This window comes from Salvia hispanica, chromosome 1 (assembly GCF_029641045.1).
Source record: "Salvia hispanica isolate PSC_SH4W2 chromosome 1, Shi_PSC_v1, whole genome shotgun sequence".
NCBI classification, from domain to species: Eukaryota; Viridiplantae; Streptophyta; class Magnoliopsida; order Lamiales; family Lamiaceae; genus Salvia; species Salvia hispanica.
The window spans coordinates 37,599,636-37,617,779 of record NC_142692.1 but is presented as its reverse complement, the minus strand read 5'-3'; the positions used below and the strand labels follow the sequence as shown (position 1 = coordinate 37,617,779).

General features: G+C 36.3%; 3 protein-coding genes and 1 long non-coding RNA gene across 4 annotated transcripts; 2 read left to right on the top strand and 2 right to left on the bottom strand.

Annotated features, from left to right (window-relative positions):
* The first annotated feature begins 3,140 nt into the window (after positions 1-3,140).
* On the top strand, positions 3,141-6,105 carry LOC125219484 (Peptidase family M48 family protein). Its single transcript, XM_048121466.1, has 9 exons — positions 3,141-3,497; positions 3,592-3,649; positions 4,181-4,248; positions 4,546-4,725; positions 4,862-4,958; positions 5,049-5,158; positions 5,364-5,497; positions 5,573-5,755; positions 5,861-6,105. Exons 1-8 carry the CDS (start codon positions 3,273-3,275, stop codon positions 5,697-5,699), a joined length of 999 nt encoding a protein of 332 aa, XP_047977423.1. The 5' UTR covers positions 3,141-3,272; the 3' UTR covers positions 5,700-5,755; positions 5,861-6,105.
* Positions 6,106-6,147: 42 nt separating this feature from the next.
* On the bottom strand, positions 6,148-7,837 carry LOC125219482 (Emb:.1 protein, putative (Protein of unknown function, DUF642)). The gene is made up of 3 exons (XM_048121461.2): positions 7,701-7,837; positions 7,112-7,627; positions 6,148-6,838 (listed from the first exon to the last, which is right to left on the bottom strand). The coding sequence occupies exons 1-3, from the start codon at positions 7,753-7,755 to the stop codon at positions 6,249-6,251; spliced, it is 1,161 nt and encodes a 386-aa protein (XP_047977418.1). The 5' UTR covers positions 7,756-7,837; the 3' UTR covers positions 6,148-6,248.
* Positions 7,777-11,316, top strand: LOC148933728 (uncharacterized). The gene is made up of 2 exons (XR_016134604.1): positions 7,777-7,903; positions 8,816-11,316. It is a non-coding gene; the product is annotated as an uncharacterized LOC148933728 (long non-coding RNA).
* LOC125219483 (uncharacterized) lies at positions 8,590-11,894 on the bottom strand. The gene is made up of 7 exons (XM_048121465.2): positions 11,613-11,894; positions 11,440-11,548; positions 10,567-10,682; positions 10,350-10,469; positions 10,105-10,194; positions 9,060-9,419; positions 8,590-8,972 (listed from the first exon to the last, which is right to left on the bottom strand). The coding sequence occupies exons 1-7, from the start codon at positions 11,811-11,813 to the stop codon at positions 8,820-8,822; spliced, it is 1,149 nt and encodes a 382-aa protein (XP_047977422.1). The 5' UTR covers positions 11,814-11,894; the 3' UTR covers positions 8,590-8,819.
* Positions 11,895-18,144: the final 6,250 nt, after the last annotated feature.

Sequence of the window (18,144 nt, the reverse complement as noted above, 5' to 3'; positions counted from 1 at the left end):
TGGAGCAAAGTTTCAATTGAATTTTTGAGAAATTGGGTAAAATGTAATGGATAGTTTGGTCAATTTATAATTATTATAAAGAAAATAATAACAAAAATGAAGAGAAAAAAAATAAAAAAGTGAAAAATCCTTATTCTGAAAAATTCACATGACTACTCATATTCTGAGAGGTCAGCGAATTTAATCCTTAATTTCGAAAGGTCAGCGAATTAAGACCCTTATTCCAAATTCTCTCTAAAATTTACATGCGGCCACATTCTTGTTGAATTTTAAGAGATGGGGATGAAGCCGCTGATAAACACGGGATTTGCATGTTTTTAAGGCCTAGATTTGGCTCGTTTTAAATGTCAATCTTGCAAATTATGTTCTTAAATTGCGTATATTATATATTTTGGTATTTTTACTTGTTTGTTGATAAATGATAGAAAAAGATAGAAAAAAAGGTGCAAAAAAGTGTCAAGGTTCAGCAGCCTCTGTTCGAGCCCATCTGCCAACGATTTTGAAGTCCAATCAGTGCTAAATATATACCATTCTCTTCGTCTTGGAAATAGCTTCACGTGGGTACCTTGAGCATCTAAATCGGAGTTCTGTGGAAAAAGTTATGACCATTTTACGAACGTTGCGCAGTACAGTCAAAATTAGGCGGAAATTAAGGAAGAAAAGAAATTGTTGTCAAATCTCTCCTATTAATTGAGGAATTCGAATTTACCATCTTTTCCATTATTTTTTAGGGTACTTTTTACCAATTATAAATCTTTTTCTAGCCTATACATACCTCATAACCTAATTCATAGTATTTATCTCAGAGCCTTCAATCCTCTCCATCTATTCCACATATAATTCTTCCATTGGAGCGGAGCTCTGCAGATCCATGCAAGAGAAGACTGAAGATTGCATGATTCAACCTTGGGTTTTGTTTTGTTTTTCTTCATGTCTAGTACTTTTTGTTGTTTTACTTGTCTATGAGTTAAAACATCTTTTGTAGAATTTTTGGTAAACATGCTATGATTTTAAGTTATTTATTCAATTGGTTTTCCTTGTTAGCTCTTGTAGTTATTTCGATTTCCCTTGTGCTTATACATTTGTTTGATTGGCCATCTTATGAATGCATGTGGATTTTATTACAAGAACTGAGAAGTGAGTAGTCTAATTTGAAAGAGGAGAAATTGACGTATTTGCCAATATAATCGAGAGATTTGAGGCTTTGAATGAAGCAAATTTATCTTAGAAGCTTTTAGAAGTTGTTGTCTTAGTTCTAGGAAGGACACTTCAGTTCTAGGTAGCAATCTACAAATTGTATGCTTTGAGAGAAGATATAATTTTACATTTGTGATAGTTTAGTAACTCTAGAGACCGTAATTCAAGGAAGTCTTTTGGATATTAGCTTTTGTGGTTCCTAAAATTCTTAGCTTATTTTGTATTATTTGTTTTTATGTTTTATGTTTTCTATTATTTGTTTATTTCTTTCTATCTATTTATAAATTAATCAACCTAAAAATCTGTGTCTCTAGATAGTATATGATGCTTAGTATATGATAGACAGTTGCAATATTATTCCCTGTGTTCGATATCCAGTACTGCCCTTTAGTTATACTAGATCTACCTTGTATACTTGCAAATTTTTTTTAGTACTAATAAATAGTGCATCAGCTGCCCATTAATGCCATGTTCCGATTCAAGTTGATGACACAATAAGGACACAAGCCTTATACGCAAGTAACACGACGACAATCATGCAATGATGACATAAAACAATTCAAGTATATTGGGAAGGATATATGACACAATAGTGACGTAATAATGTTGGTCGTAGTAGTGAAGGTAAGAATTGAAGGCGACGCAAACTTTCGAAATTGGTGATGAAGGCATGGGAATGGAATGAATGTTATATACGAAAAGTGAGAAAACACGATTAGAAGTAAAGGTAAGAAATTAAGGCGACACGGACTTGTGAAATTGGTGGTGTTGGCATAGGAATGAAATGAATGCTATATATGATAAGTGGGAAAAACGCTATGACAACACAAAAGAATTCTAGTATATTGGGAAGGATATATGACCCAATAGCAATATAATAGCATCCACATCCGTGCTCTTAAATAAGAGTACGGAGGTGGACTCGGACCCACTTTTACTCCTTGTCCTTAGACAAGAGCACAACACCCATATCTGTGCTCTTCCGCAAGTGCAAGCTCAAGGGTCTCATCATTCTATTATTCAATTTAAATACTTCAATTACTAAAAACATTTCTACAATATAAAAATATATTTTAAAAAAAATTACATAATTAAAATCCTAAAAAATAAAACTTACATAATTAAAATCCTAAAAAATAAAAATTATATAATTAAAATCCTAAAAAATAAAAAAATACATAATTAAAATCCTACAAATTAAAAATTACATAATTAATGAGAATTTAGATGAGAGAATAGATGAGAATTGATGAGAAAATAGATGAGAGAATTTAGATGATAGAATAGATGGAATTGTCTAGTGTGGTGAGAATTTTTTTGTGTTGAAGTGGGGGTATTTATAGATGAAAAATGTGAATTTTGGGGGGAAAAAATTGAAAAATAAATTAAAAGTGTGTAGAAAACGGATATAATTTATTGGGAAGTGGTAATATATATATTTTTTAAATGTTTTTTTTAATTAATTTTGATTTTTTTTTATAAAAAGAACAGCACCATACCGCTGGCACGGACGGACGGACTGCTGGACAGCAGCCCGATGTGGATGCTCTAATAATGGTGATCGTAGCAATGAAATTAAGAATTGAAGGCGGCATGGATTTGTTAAATTGGTGATGAAGGCAGGGAATAATATGAATGCTATATATGAAATGTGAGAAATCTTTTAACTCAAATAAAATAATAAAAGTTAAAGTAAACAATATTAGCAAGGCGATCAAACAAAACACACTCCTAAGTAAAATACCAAAGTAAAAAGATTGAAAAATAATATTGTGGTCCTAAATATTTGTGCTTCTTAAAAAGATTGAAAATTGATACAAGTTTTTTTGTTAATATTTTAATTGTATGAACCACTCATTAACAAGTTATTAAATGAAAATCGGATTGATAATTATTAAGTCAACAGAAAACGAAATGGCGGCAAATAATTACCAGGATTGCGGTTGTGGACGGAAACGTACGGCGATATAAAACAAAACGAAAACTGCCCTCGTGTGTGCGCATTACACCAACGGAACAGTCTCCTCACCGCATAAGCTAACGTGCGCCTGCTTCTATCTCTCCGTCCTCCTCCGATGGCTGCCGTTTCTCTCTCTTCCCTCAACTTCTCGGTGAAGCTCTCCCCGATTAGCTTCTGCTCCAGCGCCGCAGATACGCCGCTAATCACCTTTTCCGCCGGATTTAAGCTGAATCAGCTGAAGCGTGAGCGGCGAAGTGGTAATTTCGTCTGTAGAGCTGCTTCGTCCGTTGCTATTCGCGACCTTGATGCGGATGATATCAGACATCCTCTCGATCGACAAGTAATTTAGTTTTTAATTAATTTTAGGCGATTCTTGTTGGTGAAGCTCTCGTACTTCTGTTTGATTTTTATTAATGTTTTCTATGCTGTTTCAGAATACGCTGATTTTGAAAGCGATTCCGGGATTAAATGAAATCGGAAAAGCTTTATTAGGTAATGCAATTTTGCTATCAGAAATGGATTTCCTATTTCTGATTTAGTAGCTAATGTGATGCGCTGTCGTCTTTTAGCTATACTTGTGATTCTGAGGTAGTAGAGAACTAAGCTAGTAAGCTGTTTCGCTGATTGTGAGTGAGATTTTTAGAAATGCGTTTTGAATACCACTATTTTGAAGATGTTTGATTGTGAGAGATTTCACAAGTTTCTGTTGTGGAATCTCATCATCACCTTGATTTGATGTATCATTAATCTTCTGCTCATCAAAAAGTTTTTATGTGCAAGGATTGGTTGATTACTTTGATGACTGAACAGTTTTGAACTTATGGATCATGTAATCCTTCAAATACTTGATCCTATGTATTGTTAACTCTATCTATCACCCGAGGTAAATGTTCTTGAAGAGTTTATGTTGGATGGTTGTCTTTCCAACAACTTGAGCTTTTAAAAGAGATGGTAATGCAATATACATCGTGGTAGCCAATTGATGGATATGAGTTGAATGTTGATTGCAATTTATGGTTCCAGGATCTGTCACTGAGCAAGTCATGCTTCTGGAGAATATAGGGACATCTGTTCTTGTTTCCAAGAATCAGGTGTATATCTTTCTGAGTTTACTCCACTTTTCCCAATTTTCATGTTCAGGTTGGATAAAAATTTGAACCGACTGCAACTCACAAACACAAAAAGTTCCTTTACACATAATAGGAGTTTCTCTGATAAGGGAGGACCTTTGAGTTGTTTCTGATGGAGTTAAATTTCTGCTTCCCGACTTTCATAATTAAACTTCATTCATTTTCCAACTGCATGCCAGTTTTAGTTTTCCTTTTGCATAAAACTTAGCAGCTTCAATGTGGATCTCCGACCTAAAAGTTTATTTTCTTGCTTCAAAGCTTCCTGAACTACACGAGTTGATGATAGAGGCTGCCAGTATGCTCAACCTTGAGGCACCGGACCTTTATTTACGCCAAAGCCCCGTGCCTAATGCATACACTTTGGCCATCAGTGGGAAGAAACCTTTTGTTGTTGTTCATACAAGCTTAGTGGAGCTTTTGTCGAGAAAGGAGTTGCAGGTCAGCATTCTATCAGTCAAGTAAACTAATATTACTTCTAGCAGTGCTCAAAACCCTATCTTTTCAGGAACATATTTGGAGCGTATAGGGTGGAAATTTCCAGTGTATTGATGTTTCCTTTCCGTCTCATATGCAGGCTGTTCTGGCTCATGAGTTGGGTCATCTCAAGTGTGACCATGGTGTATGGCTTACATTTGCTAATATTCTTACTGTTGGAGCATATTCTGTGCCTGGTAAGTTCTACATTGTCAGATCAGTTGACATTTTTCGATTAGTTATGAAGATTGTTAAAAATGGTCAGCCTTGTGATTGCCCCATCACAGGTATTGGTGGTTTTATTGCTCAACAATTAGAAGAACAGCTTTTCCGTTGGCTTCGGGCAGCAGAACTTACTTGTGATAGGGCAGCTCTTCTGGTTGCTCGGGATCCAAAGGTAGATACAATTGCGTTCAAGTTCATCTCCATAGAAATTTTAGTAATTTTGCTGATTTAGTGTTTCTGGGTCATGACCTGTCTGGTGGGTCTTGGCCCATTAGACTGTCTTTCACGAGAAGTCTCCAATAGAATTATTTTATCACTTTACAATCATATATAGTTATTATTCTCTAATCATCCTTTCATGCCCTCCCTCACAAGAGGTGGTCATCTCTGTCCTGATGAAACTAGCTGGTGGCTGCCCCTCAATGGCGGATCAGTTAAATGTGGATGCATTCTTGGAGCAAGCACGATCTTATGAAAAGGCGTCTTCTAGCGCAGTTGGGTGGTATATAAGGTAAGCTGATGGCATGCTTGAATCCCGATTCTGAATCCATGCTACATATTCATCTTGTTCAACACTGTTGCTCAGAAATGCTCAAACGAAGCAACTTTCCCATCCTCTTCCTGTTCTCCGTGCACGTGAGATTGATGAATGGTCTAGAAGTCAAGAGTACCAATCTTTGGTTAAGCGCGTGAAGTGGAGTAACTCTGTGTAAAACGATTAGCAGTACATAACACAGGATTAGCGGAGGATACTCGAGTCTTTGTACAGGTACAGGCACAAATCAGAGTGCAATTCTCTGCTTTATTTGGAATGTCCACTTATGCACCACCACCCTTATATACCATCACATGTTCTTCCTTTTTATTTCTGTAGATGATTGAAGGCTTAAATCGAAGTTCGATAAGCATGGAGCTGTACTGTATGTTATTGAAATGTCACAGAGGGCTTACCCCATAGTACAGATTTGGGTTCGCCCCATCAGGTCATATTACATATACTATGCACCTGCCATACCTTAAGTAAAAAGTTATGTTCAACACTATCGAAATATTCAAATGATTATAAGATGTATATGATGTTGGAATGTTTTATATATTTTGAGTACCATATTTTTGGAAGTTTCTATTTTAATTATTTGTATGCATGTATGCTTCTTAGAATTTCAACCGACTCAGTTGTTCTCTTCCGAGTTCCGTCCAAATGTACAATACATTGGTAAGCAATACAAAACGATGAAAACACTCTGGGAACTAATATCTGGCTATATTAGCTTGCCTAATTTCAGAACTGTTGCAAGTAGCACAGTCATTAGGAAGGAAAATTGCATATATGTTTTGTGCCCACTAGAAACTTTTAGAACTACACCATCAACGACAGGGCCACAGAATACACCATCGTCTCTCTGTGTAGTTGTGTAGCTATGGAAGCTTATTGAGGTTGGACTTGGCCCAGCACCCTTGAATGTCATTGCATATTTCTTGGCTGAACCAGTCCCGTTGCTCTGGATTGTGAAATTCTGCGCTGATGATCCTGCTGCAACCCCTACTACAAGAACTCCTGAGCAAGAGTCGTTTGCATCTCCCAGCATGAATTCCAAGTTGTAATCTGATCCTTGGTCGAGTTGTTTAGCTGTTTGCACCCCTGCAGAGACTCCTGATACGATCTCAACAGCAGCCTTTCCTTCTGGGACAAAGAAGTTTTTTGCGTCTATGTATTTAACAGTTCCTGTTACAGTCCATTGCTGCAGAGCAGATTCAATCAGACTTGGTTCTGAATCCAATAGAACTCCATCATTGGGAAAATCTGGGAAAGCTGGCCCTAGCTCAAATCCACCATTTGGCAGCAGATTATCTGTGACGACCCAACAAAAGTAAGTTTTGGCCGAGTAGAAGCATAATATTAAAATATGCATCTTTCTTGGTATCATAATGTTCTTGAGTTCTTGACTAGCTACAGTGTGTGTGTGTTGTCTGCATATTATCAATTGAATAGTGCAAAACTACCACTCAACCTGACCCGATTGCAGCTTTTATTTACTGTGTGTTTGTGTTTGTGTATGTGTAAGATTTTATGTTGCTCATCAAAGTGAAGTAAATCAGGAATACAAGATAGAGAGCTGCATACCATCCCCTTGCTTGAGTGATCCCACAGTGCTCAACATAACCGCGTCGACAACAGGCCAACACGTGGATTCGGGTTCTGCATCAATATCCTGACTTTCTATAACCAAGTTTACAGACTCTCCACCTCCCCAGCTCCCCAAATGATACCCGTAAACCTCCCACGATTCTTTCCCATACTTCAGCGTCAACGAAAACTGAGCAGAGCTATCCGGCGCGGAAACCACAAGGCTTGCGTTGGCAGTGCAGTTCTTCTGAGCCCTCCTCCCCAAAGTGAACGTTAAAAGGTACTGCATTTCCTCCCCATTAGCCACAAAAGTTTGGTTGATCTTGCCATCTTCCTGCAGCAGTATAGCATGCCCGTTTCTCGGCAGCGACAGCTCACCTCCAGCCGTGACATACTGCACTGCGCCGTCGTGTGTCCACCCCGGGATGCTACTGCCGTTCAGTTGAAAGAATGCAGAGGATGTTTCGTTCCAGTCAGTTGGTGGGAGTTCGAAATCCGAATTCTGCAGAGTATCTGAAGGAGAAGAAACAAAACAATGGTGAGTTAAGTGATTGAATTGGTTTGATTAATGAGAAGTTTTTTTTACCTGCTGAAGCTAAAGCAAACCATAAGCATGTGATGAAAATATTCCTTATCTTCATCTGAATTCTCTCTCTCTCTAGACTTGATGTTGTCTCTCTAAATATAAGAAGATGGAAGGCTCTTTCCCTGAGTTATTTTGACTTAATCAACAGTTGACAAGTTGGGAAGAATGCTATGAACAGGCTGTTTGGAACAACTTCATGAGAGGTACGTGTAAATGTGATAATACAACTATGAAAGGGCCTTTTCTTTAAAATTTAAACCAATCAAAATGGAGTATAATATTAACATGTTTTCCCCACCTATACTTTCAATTATTGCAATTATTTTACTATCGCCTTTTTGATATGTTTACTTTGCATTCTCATTTTTACCCCCGACATAGATGAGATCTAATGTCGGTTACAAGGTTAGGAAGGTCAAACTGCTGTTATATTGTAGGCATCCATTTGATAAGGGTAAAAAGTCCATTTAAAATTTTATGTATTTAGAGGGGACTTACAAAATTGATTCAAACCGGAACCACCAAAAACCCAAATTTTTTATCCATTGGACCTTTGTCGAGCCAAGAAAGCTTTACGAGTCGATGATTAGTGGTCGGCACGGTTAATTAAATTGTTGATTCCTTATGTGTGACTTATTTTTCTTAATTGTTATTGTACTTAACTCACAAAATAATACTGTATAAAATTTTATAATACTTCTATAAGAAATATCGTTGTAAGGACATAATGTACCTAAAAGAGAGGAAGAATAGTTGACTTCGCCTACGGTGTATTTTTAATTGCACAGACAATTACATACTCGAATTTGATATATAGCATGAATTTTCTAACCACTAGGCTTCAATTTCTTTTTTTTTAGCTAAAATATGTAACAATACAATGTGCAAGGGTACAGAAATCAACTACTAATAATAACTAAAAGTACTCATTTTGATATATACTACAGCACCAGTTACATCTAAATAACCCGAATTTTAATCATACGTATGAAAAATGGCTCATAATATCGCTATTATACAGAAATAACCCAATTTATCAAACTTCAGTCTAGTATAAAAAATATGGAGAAAATTGATATGAAAAGTCGTGACTAATGCTTGATTTAATACGACAGAGAGCTATTTCCTATATAAACCAGATGTTTGAAGCGTAGCGCAATAATCTGCAATAGTTGGAGAATTCTTGATCAGCTCCCATACCTTGCCGGAGTTCTTCAGCCACTCACGCTCTGAAACCGTCCGTGAAAACGACGACGTGGTCATCGACAACACCTGAAAATTGGTTCATGGCCATAAGCAATCCCACATCTTCACACAAATGCACACAGAGTGAGAGAGGGGGAGAGAGGGAGAGGAGACCTGATCCCTCACTTTCCAAAGGGCAGATGCATAGCTTTCGTAGAGCGGCCTAGACGAGCCATCTTTACCCTTGGCCGGGACAAGAAACAGTTTCTTGTCCTGAGCGCCTCTCGCTGCATCTTGGCCTTCACTCACAGACCGGGACGTGCCAAAGCACTGTGCGAGGGCTTTCTGCAGCGCCTGAGAGTTCTGTGGAGTGTTGTCGTGGTCGCGGACCCTCGTGTGCACAAAAATGGGAGCAGCCATGTATTCGTCTCCGCTCTCCACCAGAGGCTTGTTAGCAGCTTCTTTGTCGGAGCTCTGTGGATGAGACAGAGTCGTGGAAGACGGATCGGGTATGCCGTGTTTTAATAGATTCACCTGCTTGAAAGGCAATAGTATGAGAAATATAAGGGGACGTTTACTTTGAATCATGGATAAGATTGATAAATACGATACGTTCAAATATAAGGATGTCAGTGCAGCCACAAAACTCGTGGGCTGATCCAATTAGTCCGCAACCAGAGGAGAGGTTACCCGGGAATCGATGAGTTGGCCCGATTGACATCCCCAATAGAGTATCGAAATGATCAAACAAAATCAAAACTTGTTGGATCTATCAATGTATATGGTGGATTATGGATTACCCTATCTTATTCTAAGAATCAAACTTTCACCCAATTTCGGTTCTTCTCATGAACGGAAAAACTTGCCTCCAAATACACGAACATTAAATAGCTCAAATTTTTCACATGGTTGTCAATTTCCAATGAATTGATGTCATTGTGGCTAGCTGGATCGACGCAGACACCAAATTACGTTGTTTAGAGTAAGAATTGGTAGTTCACGTGCAAAACCAGAATTGGGCGAAATTCGTAAGTTTAGGCGCAGTGCTGTTACCATATTCTAAATAAGCTATTGCCCAAAATAAACACCATATAACCCTGTCTCTTAATGGCTCGTACACATATACTAATTCCGATTAAAAACAAAGAATTCAAACAGATATTGATAATCACTTTAATCAAGAAAAAAAATGAAGAATAGTATAAAAAAAGGTGGGTACCGTCATCATCAAGCGCCACATGCTGGCATCGTGAACTCCCTCAGATACCACGATGATAATATGACAAACAGATGCAAGCAGAACGCCAAGCTAGAATGAGTCCTTGCAGCACAGATAGAAAAAACACTAGCTCCATCAATGATTTCGTACGAACCTTAATTGCTTCATTATAGGCTTAGAACTACGAGGAAAGGCATAGACGAAGAAGCTCAACTCTAATAGTCATGTTTTTGGAAGGCAGTTACCTGTATGCTCATCATCTCATGAGCTAGCTCTGCAGATAATGATTCGCCACTTATTACTGAGATTGTGGATGACCCATCGGGCCTAATCATCTCTGCTAAAACCGAGGGACTAAATACGGGCTGCATATCATAAACGAAGGGGCTATTCACAACTCATTCCTACAAAGTACAAACTACACGTATCCCGTTTGCAATAAATTTTAACATGTGAAATAACCTGTGTATCGAGAAGTATGATCCTTTCGGAGGAGACCCTGGGCTCGATTCCTACCGTTAAATGCCTAGCCATCACCCTTGTTTCCTCCGATTCCACGCCAAAAGGAGGCAGCATACCTGCCACAATCTCCAATATCAGCCATCTCTATTAATGTTCATAGCCGATTTTACTGTTTGTAAGCAATCAACGACCAAACGCCTCCAAAACAACCAAAAACAAAGGAAACGCTACATTTGAAACCATAAAATATAATCTTTACGCCATAGTTAACAAATCATGCCACAATCACCAATTCTCAACCATTTTTCGCTGCGCATAAAGAATTTTACTCTACATAAAAGAATGCTTCCCTAACACTTCAAACGAAACTACGTAACCAAAACAAAACGAAAGCCATAAATCTAAACTCTGCAACATAATATTAGAATATGACATCACACTATATAACGCCAGCAACGATCTCTAACTACTCAGCCAGTCAGCCATCTTTCTTACTGTCCTAAACTACTTACGACCGAACACCCCTCGAACTAAAAGAACACTACAAAAATTTCTACATTCGAAACTATCCATAACCTACACAATTGACTATTTTTATCTTCGATACTTGGATTTCCACGATCCTAACCGTTCAATGGGATATAAGTCAAGTAAAGTCAGCTCAAATTATAGAAATTCAGTGAGAATACATAAAGCTAAAGTATTACTAGCAATTACAAATTACCCTAAAATTGATTTTTTATTTTTTTTTAATAAAAAGAGGATGGATAATGGTTCACCATCTACCCGAGATGACTCGAACCCTGAGAAACTAAGTTGCGTTTCATCAATCACCAAAAATTGAATCTTGAAGAGTTGTAAAAAGGCAGATACCTGGCGAGGAAGAATCAAAGCCATAAATTTCATTCAAAATGGTTGATTTCCCCACACCCGGTGGGCCAATCACACCCACCACGGTAAACTCAGTGTTGTCCGTCAAAAACTGCACAATGCCATATTTTCAGTAAAATAAGCTGAAAAGGGAAATCCAATTTGATGCTACTGACCGGTAGAAATCGATCAATCTGAAAATCCCAGGAATCGGAGAGGAGATTCAGAGACCCAACGGAGGGGAGGCGAGAGCGCAGCGCCGCGCCGTCCTCCTCGGCTCCGCCGCCTCGATTGAATTTTCCGGCGGCGACAAGGCCGGGCTTTGCTAGCAGTATTTTGGGGGCTGTGTTAGGGTTCCCAACGCCGCTTCCTGCCATTATCGAAGCTGCGATTTGATAGTTCTGACAGTGAGAAGTGGTGGGAGATTCGGATTCTGGATTTGGGCAATTGTTTTAAGGTTTTATTGAGGTACACTCAATTAAATATTTTTATTATAAATTTGTAGCAAAAAATAACAAGAAAACAAAACAAAATAGAAAAAAATTCAAATATTTATTTTCCTAGCACAAAATTTGTGTTAAACTCTGTTTTTAATTATAATAATATTTCTTGGTGCGATTTAAATTGAGATATATATTCTGTTGATCATCGGTTGAGATATATAGTTGAATGATGTTTTTAAATATATTAATTCTAATGTTTTACAGCTTAACATAGCTTTTTAATTAAATAATTTGTTCAAATTTACTGCTGATAATCGGTTGAGATACACCACGAGTATATTATTATTATATATACCACAAATCGTTTAAAATATTGCAATACAAATATTTAGTTTGCTAATATTGAGAAAATATTCAGTGGTACAAGAATACCACATGGATATATGATGTGGTATGTTCTTTCAATAATATTTTAATAAATAGAGTGAACTATAAAATTGACTCCTACGTATGACAAGCCGAACGTTTGAGGTATCCATGTTTAAAAAAATGCATGGTAAGACTCTACGTATGAGTATAATATAATTTCAGACCCCTTTTCACTATTTTAAGACTTTTATACCCTTTTCCCTCACTTTTAACCTTAAATGTAAATCCAAGGATGTTTTAGTCTTACTCATTTTTACTATGTTTATTTTATATTAAAATATGATAAATTTGCATATTCCATAGTCATAAATATACATATATATACACATTCACGTCTTTATTTCTCTATGCACTTAAATATTTCACATCAATTTAAAAAATGATTATTGCTGCTATTGTGTAGAAATAAATTTTAAAAAGTCTAATCACCAATTTATATGATAGGATTTACTTTTATTATTTATTGTTAGCATTGCACATAATTGATGGTATTTTTTTCAAACAACCACTGCTCTCTCTCTTTTTTTCTCTACCATCTTTAATTGGAGTGGAATTACCATATTACCCCTGCTCTTCCTCCATTGCAAGATGGTCTCATGTTGAAAAACTGTAAAAGACAAAAAGGGGAGAAATCTACTGCTTTTTTCCAACTAAAATGAATGTTGACAGAGCACTCTCAAGAAAGAGATAAACTTTCAAGATTGAAAATTGTTCACTAAATTTTGATTATATATGGTGAATCTCACAACTTACAAAACAATTAGTACTACTAGTGTTAAATTTACTATGTTCCATAGTAATATATACTAGTGGTATTGTGTATATATTCTACGAGAAGTGGAGATGGTCAGTATGTTCGTCTTATGCACGTAGTATGTTGTTTAATAGTACACGTTTTTATAAGTTGTGTGCTTGATCAAAAATTGACCAAATTTTTTGGGTTTTATGACATTTTGCAAGTTTATATGCCAAGGTTATGATTAATATGTGGAGTAGGTTTTCATTTGGAAAGTTTTGTTATAAAAGACATAATTAAATGTTTTTTTATTGATGTTTATTGAGATTGGAATAAATTCAAGAAAAAGAATAACAATTATTATGAGACGGAGGGAGTAATAAATAGTTAAAGTAGAGAAATAGTAAAGTAAGAGAGAGAATAATGTAAATAAGATTTTCTCTATCTTATTCTCTCTCTTATTTTACTATTTCTCAACTTTAACTATTTATTATCATTTTTACAAAACGAGTGCAGAAAATTAAATGTGGCAGTTAATGCGGGACGGAGGTAGTAGTAGTTGTATGTGTCAACTTCTCTATCCAAATTGGAGGAGTCTAAATTTTATATGACGGGAACAACCCCGTGTACAGAATGAATACAGATTATGTCAGCTCAGCTTTCTGTAAATCTTGTCCAAAGAATATGATATTTTGTGATAACCTTCTTCTTACAGAACCACATTCACCCTCGTTGATATCTTTGACTATCCTCTCTTAATTGCAACGATCGAGCGGATCTGTGCAAAGATTCAATTTAGGACTCCTCCAATCACCAAGATGACCAGTGGCACTCTCCTCACCTTTGGGCTACAACGTTCACCACCTCTTCTAGCTCTGCATCACAATCTTCAAGCTTGCCGAAAACTTGCAATAGGGAAGAACTCTCCTCTTGGCTTAGACCACCCAATGGTGGGGCTTCATGTGAATGTTAGCTCCGGCAGCAACATCATAATCACCAGTTATCAACAAGACTTTGCCCTTTTCCTTGGGCAAAATTTCTTTCATCTGATCCCATTCTTCGAGCCTCCCAACATCGTCGATGACTAGCAAGAAGCTTGTATTCTCCAAGCTTTCGACCAGGTAATTCTCTTCTTCGGGACACGTTGCTTCTCCTTCACCGGTTATATTCTTTTGAGGATGGAATGAAGAGCCTCCACTCTATTGAAACTGTCAGTGACATCAATCCAAAAGCGGAATTTGAATTATGAGACAACCTTTTCATGCTCAAAAGTCTTCCAGGCAAATGTTGTCTTCCCGATACTAGGCGTACACGTGACGGTGCTGACGTCAAACCCATCCTTCTCATCCGAGAGCTTGTTTATAATCTCATTTTCCTCTTAAAAGCATATAATATTTTTGACAAAGTTCCATGGGGGCGGAGCTTCCTGTTAACAAAGAGAAAGAAAGGTTGGTTGCTGATCAACATTTCAGTAGTACTAATATAATGAATAATGATGTATAGCGTATATCATGACTAAGATATGAATCAAGTTCTTGCCTTTTTGAAATTCTATTTTTGAAATACATAGTACATATGATGTAGTTCGAATGTAGAAATCGGGCTAAAACCATCGGTGTCAAAATGACTTGAAGTTCGCACGGTGCATGCGAATCGGCATTTGGAATCGAAATTCGCACGTCGTCAGAATGACTTGAAATTCGCACGGTGCATATGATGGATTTTGGTCATCTGACATCGTTTAGGGGGTGAAATCGATATTTTACTGTTTTGGTTTTTAGCACTCTTATATGGCCAAAAAGTAAATATGACAGTTAATGCGGGAGGGAGTTAATGCGGGAGGGAGGTAGTAGTAGTTGTATGTGTCAACTTCTCTATCCAAATTGGAGAACAACCCCGTGTATAGAAAACAGATTCTGTCGGCTCAGCTTTCTGTAAAACTTGTCCAAAGAATCTGATATTTTGTGATAACCTTCTTCTTGCATGACCTCATTCACCCTCGTTGATATCTTTGACTATCCTCTCTTAATTGCAACGATCGAGCGGATCTGTGCAAAGATTTTTTTTAGGACTCCTCCAATCACCAAGATGACCAGTGGCACTCCTCCTCACCTTTGGACTACAACGTTCACCACCTCTTCTAGCTCTGCATCACAATCTTCAAGCTTGCCGAAAACTTGCAATTTCAATAGGGAAGAACTCTCCTCTTGGCTTAGACCACCCAATGGTTGGGCTTTATGTGAATGTTAGCTCCGGCAGCAACATCATAATAGCCGGTAAGCAACAAGACTTTGCCCTTTTCCTTGGGCAAAATTTCTTTCATTTGATCCCATTCTTCGAGCCTCCCAACATCGTCGATGACTAGCAAGAAGCTTGTATTCTCCAAGCTCTTGTGAACTAATTCGACCAGGTAATTCTCATCTTTGGGACACGTTGCTTCTCCTTCGCCGGTTATTTTCTTGAGGATGGAATGAAGAGCCTCCACTCTATTGAAATTGTCAGTGACATCAATCCAAAAGCGGAATTTGAATTCTGAGGCAAACTTTTCATGCTCAAAAGCCTTCCGGGCAAAAGTTGTCTTCCCGATACCAGGCATACTTGTGATGCTGATGACGTCAAGCCCGTACTTCTCATCCAAGAGCTTGTTTATAATCTCATATTCCTCTTGAAAGCATACAGTGTTTTTGACAAAGCCTTATGGGGATGGAGCTTCCTATTAACCAAGAGAAAATAAGGTTGGTTGCTTATTAACATTTCAATAGTAGTAATATAATGAATAATGATGTGCATTACAACAACAAACTTATGAGTAGTGTAGTAGAGTATATATATCATGATTAAGATATGAATCAAGTTCCTGCCATTTTGGAATTATGTTTTTTGAAATGCATACAATGTACATAGGCTAATTTCAATCAATCCATAGTTTTAGTTTTTAGCACTCTTATATGGAGTATTTGACATTCACTTGGGTTGATAATTGTAATTAAATGCTACGATGTGATACTACTCTTACTGGATTTAGCACAAATGCTATTATTCTATGAAAGGAAGGAAGGTTAAGGTAGTGCGAGTTACCTAAGGCAGGCAAGGCAAGAATATTATTGTATCAGCCAAACACATTGTCATCCTCAATAATCCAGTAAAAAATAGGGGGAAAATGTGTAGTAGTGAAAACAAGGGAAATTAAACCTTGTTCACGGGGACGACGGGGATCTGCGAGCTGGTACCGGGTGTATGTTGGATTTCCTAGCTCCTCTGCCCTATCATGTCTGCAACTGGCTGTATTTGCTGCCTAAACATCATAATTTCTTGTTCCATTTTAGTGGCAAAAGATAAACAATTCGGTGAAAGTTACCGATACAAACTCTTTCTTTGCAAGCCAAAACTCAATAGCATCTTGCACTTGATAAATGAGATCCAACTTCTCAAAGTATTGATCCTGCTTAAGGAACTCCTCAAACTCTTCTCTAGCTCCACGTTTCAAATCTCTGTATTCATTCAACTCCTCCAATAATTCTAGAAGTGTCGCACCTACAGCAGCTCCCAAGACATCTTCCATGATTAATATTTGAAGTTATGTATGGCATGAATCATTGTTTCTTTCAATTAGTATCGGACATTCTTCTTCTGCTTTTACTTGCTCCTACTGTTACGTACTCTTTATTTTCCTAATGTAACCTGATTTTATATTTCTCAACAGAAGCAACAGACACTATAAATGTGTATAAATCATTATAAAGCTGTCTTGACTCATCAATTTGTAAAACAATTAACATATTTAGACTAATAGTGTAGTATATCAATAAATTATCATGTATTTGGCTTAATATTTACTTGTCCCATTAGTACCACCACTTTGTTCCCATAGTCTTGTACTTAGTACATTACTTAATACATATTGACACACTTGTTATTTTATTAATATAGAGTAATAAAAAGAAGGGATATTAACACCTAATATCATGGAATTTTTAAAAAGTTGGGTTTTTCCCACGAACTTTGAAATTTGTAAATAGTATCACGAATTTTATCCCGAGTTTGTTATTTCCCACCAATAAAAAAATTCCGGCAAATAATACCATGATAATAAGGATTTTTTTTCGTAATTTCTCGACAACAACTTCGAGAGTTTCAAGATTTTCAATATTTGAGAATAGTTTTTCTTGAAGCACACCCTCCAAATTTAATATAGCCGTAATTTTTTCACTGGTGGAAAATAATAAACACATGGTAAAGTTCGTGATATTATTTGCTAATTTCAAAGTTTATAGGAAAAAATCCAACTTTTTTAAAAATCCATGATATTAGGTGTCAATATCATTAAAAAAAAAAAAGTTAATATTCATAAATCACTAAAATGAACCAAAATAATTTTATTTTCTACATGGATCATATGATTTACAACAAAATTCAAATGTCATAATTTAATATTTTGTCAATTGTTAAATAAGTGAACAATTAATGAATCTTGTGTCTGTGTATTGACTTGTTCCCTCTAATATGAGAAAATATTCAGTGGTCCAGGAATACCATGTGGAAATATGATGTGGTATGTCCTTCAAATAATATTTTAATAAATAAATATATACATTAATCCAACCTCTAACTAGAAGCATACGTGGCGATGCAAAATATGGTAAATTTGCATACTCCATACAGTCATAACTCATAAATACACATATATGTACTCATTCACGTCTTTATTTCTCTATGCACTTAAATATTTCACATCAATTTAAAAAATGATTATTGCTGCTATTGTGTAGAAATAAAACTTAAAAAGTCTAATGACCAATTTATATGATAGTATTTGCTTTTATTATTTATTGTTAGCATTGCACATAATTGATGGTATTTTTTTCATTTTTATTGCTATCACTTCACACAATAAAATATAAAGATAGTTCATATATAATAAAAATAATTAACAAATTCAAAAGCTTATTTTTATGCAATTAAAAGGAGATTATATTGTTTAAAAGATATCAACAATAAGTAAAAAGTAAAAACTTTAAAAAACTAATTATGTAGAATTTATAATAACTACAAATTTATCTCGTTGCAAGAATTATGAATTGAAGAACATATTACTTAACT

Excerpts from the sequence above, each read along its gene's own strand:
- LOC125219484 (XM_048121466.1), top strand. The coding sequence starts at position 3,273 with ATGGCTGCCGTTTCTCTCTCTTCCCTCAACTTCTCGGTGAAGCTCTCC. Across the intron at positions 3,650-4,180 it reads AATCGGAAAAGCTTTATTAG|GATCTGTCACTGAGCAAGTC; the intron begins GTAATGCAATTT and ends TTATGGTTCCAG. Across the intron at positions 5,498-5,572 it reads GCAGTTGGGTGGTATATAAG|AAATGCTCAAACGAAGCAAC; the intron begins GTAAGCTGATGG and ends ACTGTTGCTCAG.
- LOC125219482 (XM_048121461.2), bottom strand. The coding sequence starts at position 7,755 with ATGAAGATAAGGAATATTTTCATCACATGCTTATGGTTTGCTTTAGCT. Across the intron at positions 7,628-7,700 it reads GTTTGCTTTAGCTTCAGCAG|ATACTCTGCAGAATTCGGAT; the intron begins GTAAAAAAAACT and ends CTTCTCCTTCAG. Across the intron at positions 6,839-7,111 it reads ATCACTCAAGCAAGGGGATG|ATAATCTGCTGCCAAATGGT; the intron begins GTATGCAGCTCT and ends GGGTCGTCACAG.
- LOC125219483 (XM_048121465.2), bottom strand. The coding sequence starts at position 11,813 with ATGGCAGGAAGCGGCGTTGGGAACCCTAACACAGCCCCCAAAATACTG. Across the intron at positions 10,683-11,439 it reads CTTTGATTCTTCCTCGCCAG|GTATGCTGCCTCCTTTTGGC; the intron begins GTATCTGCCTTT and ends AGATTGTGGCAG. Across the intron at positions 10,470-10,566 it reads TCATACTTCTCGATACACAG|CCCGTATTTAGTCCCTCGGT; the intron begins GTTATTTCACAT and ends TATGATATGCAG.